Source organism: Miscanthus floridulus, unplaced genomic scaffold, assembly GCF_019320115.1.
Source record: "Miscanthus floridulus cultivar M001 unplaced genomic scaffold, ASM1932011v1 fs_501_2_3, whole genome shotgun sequence".
In the NCBI taxonomy this organism is placed as follows: domain Eukaryota; kingdom Viridiplantae; phylum Streptophyta; class Magnoliopsida; order Poales; family Poaceae; genus Miscanthus; species Miscanthus floridulus.
In genome coordinates this window covers 48,564-51,351 of record NW_027096846.1, presented here as the reverse complement: position 1 = coordinate 51,351, position 2,788 = coordinate 48,564, and the positions used below count along the sequence as shown (strand labels likewise).

The 2,788-nt window shown below is 52.4% G+C and overlaps 1 protein-coding gene across 1 annotated transcript; it reads left to right on the top strand.

Moving 5' to 3' along the window:
- The first annotated feature begins 802 nt into the window (after positions 1 to 802).
- Positions 803 to 1,736, top strand: LOC136531993 (heavy metal-associated isoprenylated plant protein 27-like). Its single transcript, XM_066524635.1, has 2 exons — positions 803 to 981; positions 1,073 to 1,736. The coding sequence occupies exons 1-2, from the start codon at positions 901 to 903 to the stop codon at positions 1,457 to 1,459; spliced, it is 468 nt and encodes a 155-aa protein (XP_066380732.1). The 5' UTR covers positions 803 to 900; the 3' UTR covers positions 1,460 to 1,736.
- Positions 1,737 to 2,788: the final 1,052 nt, after the last annotated feature.

Genomic DNA, 2,788 nt, shown 5'->3' with positions numbered 1-2,788 from the left:
TGTTGCTGCAGTTCATCTAGGTGCGCGCACACTCTCTAAGTACAAAAAAAAAAACTTTAGAAATTTTTTATTTAATTTTAAAAACTTTAGTGAGCAATTCAGTACAATTTTTTATAAAAATAAAATGCTTACAAAGCACCACAAACTGGTACGTAATTGTACGTGAATCTCGGAGCTGCAGCAAATTGCTCACGGCTGGCTCTTGCCAGTTTTGAGGTTCCAGTACATACTCCCAGTACACCAGTACAAGTTCTCTAGTTCAGGGTCAAGTAGGACACCAGTACACCTCGTAAATGGTGGCTGGCCGGTGCCGTCTCTGTCTGGCCCTGACCCCAACCCATGACCATGACAGTAGCCAAAGTCCCATTTTTATTTTTGGCCGGTTGGCAGCAGCTTCCTCGCAGTCGTCTCGTGGGTCAGGAGCAGAGCATTCGCAGTCGGCACGCAGCTCTACTGTACCTGACCGCCACCACCTGTCCACGGGCCGGGCGTCACCCTTGGTTTGGTGCTTCACCAATCACCACCACCTGCCCACGCGCCCGCCCCCACGTGGCCCCCTGTGTGGGGCCCACATCACATCGAAGCCACCGGAACCACCACCGTTTCCTTCCTCCCATCATCGTCCGCGCAGCCTGCAGAGGCTCCGGCCTCCGTCCGTTCACACCAGTCCCCCGCGGGGCGAGGCGTCTTTAAGTAAAAAATTTGAAGACTCTTCGAGGCCCCGCGCCGCACCCCACGTGTCAGGACGGCACTGGATGCGGGCGGTGGCCAAGATGCCTATATTTAGCAACCATCTGGAGTCGAGACTCACAGTGCGCTTTGTAGAACGCAGAGCAGAGCCTCTTGTGTTTGGTTTCCTTGTTTCTTCAATCACCGGTAGAAAGGCAAGGTCTGCGAGCGATGGGCATCGTCGACGTCGTCTCCGAGTACTGCTCCTTGCCGAGGACTCGCCGGCATCTCAAGAAGAGGAAGCAGTTCCAGGTACCTATCTTTCCCATCTTGTTCTGTTTCTGTTCGGGGTCTTGTGCCCAAATCCCAACAACTCAACTGACCCCAACTCCACTTGATGCAGACGGTGGAGATGAAGGTGCGGATCGACTGCGAAGGCTGCGAGCGGAAGGTGAAGAAAGCGCTCGAGGACATGAAGGGCGTGAGCTCCGTGGAGGTGACGGCGAAGCAGAACAAGGTGACGGTGACGGGGTACGTGGACGCCGCCAAGGTGATGCGCCGCGTCGCCTACAAGACGGGCAAGCGGGTGGAGCCGTGGCCCTACGTGCCCTACGAGATGGTGGCGCACCCTTACGCGCCGGGGGCCTACGACAAGAAGGCGCCCGCCGGGTACGTCCGCAACGTCGTCGCCGACCCCACCGCCGCGCCGCTCGCCAGGGCGTCGTCCACCGAGGTCAGGTACACCGCGGCGTTCAGCGACGAGAACCCAAACGCCTGCTCCGTCATGTAGACGTTGGACCTCAAGAGGTGGTGGCAGCTTTCGTTCCAGTTGCTTTGTTGCTGTTGGAGCTTTTGCTCTTTTTATTTTTCTTTCATTTTTTTCTCCTTTCCGGTTTTGATGTACTAGACTAGAAGATGTAGTGGTACGTGTTTTGATTTTGTGAAAAAAGGGCGAATTTGTAATGGTAGTAGTGTTGTGGAAACGGAATCGGCAAAATCAGTCGTCCTTCCGCTGATTGCTACTGCTAGCAATGAAAGCAATGATTGGTTCCAAAGGGACGTGCAAATATCCTGGCAGCAGCGTAGTAGTGGTTTGGGTATGGATTTGAGCACTGATGAGACGCCACGGTGCATTATTTCGGTGGTTGCAAACGCCAAACGGTAGGTACCCTTCGGCCTTTGGGCGGCCACTTTCATTTGGGTTGGTGAGCAGTCAGGTATTAGTTGCAAACTTGGAATTGACACCACGGGCTTCATAAATTCGGATAAACTAATAATTTAGTTTTAAGTTGAAAATCAAAGTTGTTATGCTGGTTGTCGTTCATCGCTGATCCTCGAGCAAGGTCATTTGCTCCTACTATTCCACCCCCTCCGTCCTCAGTTTCTTTCTCTGTGTCGACAGAATATCGTCGGCAGTCCACCGAGGGGTATCTCGCGATGGTAGATTGATCGGCAGAGGAACGTGTAATCAAGAACAAGAAGGCAACAAAGACACGAGTTATATAGGTTCAGGCCGTCAATATGACGTAATACCTTACTCCTATGGTCTGTTGGTTTGTATTAGCTATCGTATGATTTGTCGTGATTTTGTAGGGGTCCCTGCCCGCCTTATATAGTCTGGGGAGCAAGGTTACAAGTCGGTTAGATCTGAGAGATAACCGAAAAGTAATAACAGATTACAAGAAACATGGGATCGTACGTATCCTATCAGATCTCGTAACATCTTCAGGATATCCTCCCCGTGCCTTGTGGGAGTCGCCGATCAGAATCGTGCCCCGCAAGGCTCCTTCTTGTAGGCTGGACCGCCTCTGGAGGCATAGCCCATGTGACCTGCCGTGGGTATCCAGGGTCATACCCCCACAGCTAGTCTCCGAGCGCCTTGTACCCGTTGTGCAACGCCGTCTTGAGACTTTCCGAGTAGGTGCGAACCAAAACCGAGCTGTCCAAATCATGGTCCGACCACCATAAGGAGTCATCGAGCAGTTGTGAGCAGCTGCCGAGCAGCGTACAGTATCGCCGAGCAGTATGTTCTGAGCACGGCTTATCATAAGGGTGTAAGGAGCTCAAGTCCAAAATTGAAAATTCCTGCACGGTAAAATGAAGTGTGCCCACTTAGAAT

Coding starts and splice junctions, on each gene's coding strand:
- LOC136531993 (XM_066524635.1), top strand. CDS start 901: ATGGGCATCGTCGACGTCGTCTCCGAGTACTGCTCCTTGCCGAGGACT. Junction 982..1,072: donor AGAAGAGGAAGCAGTTCCAG/GTACCTATCTTT, acceptor CACTTGATGCAG/ACGGTGGAGATGAAGGTGCG.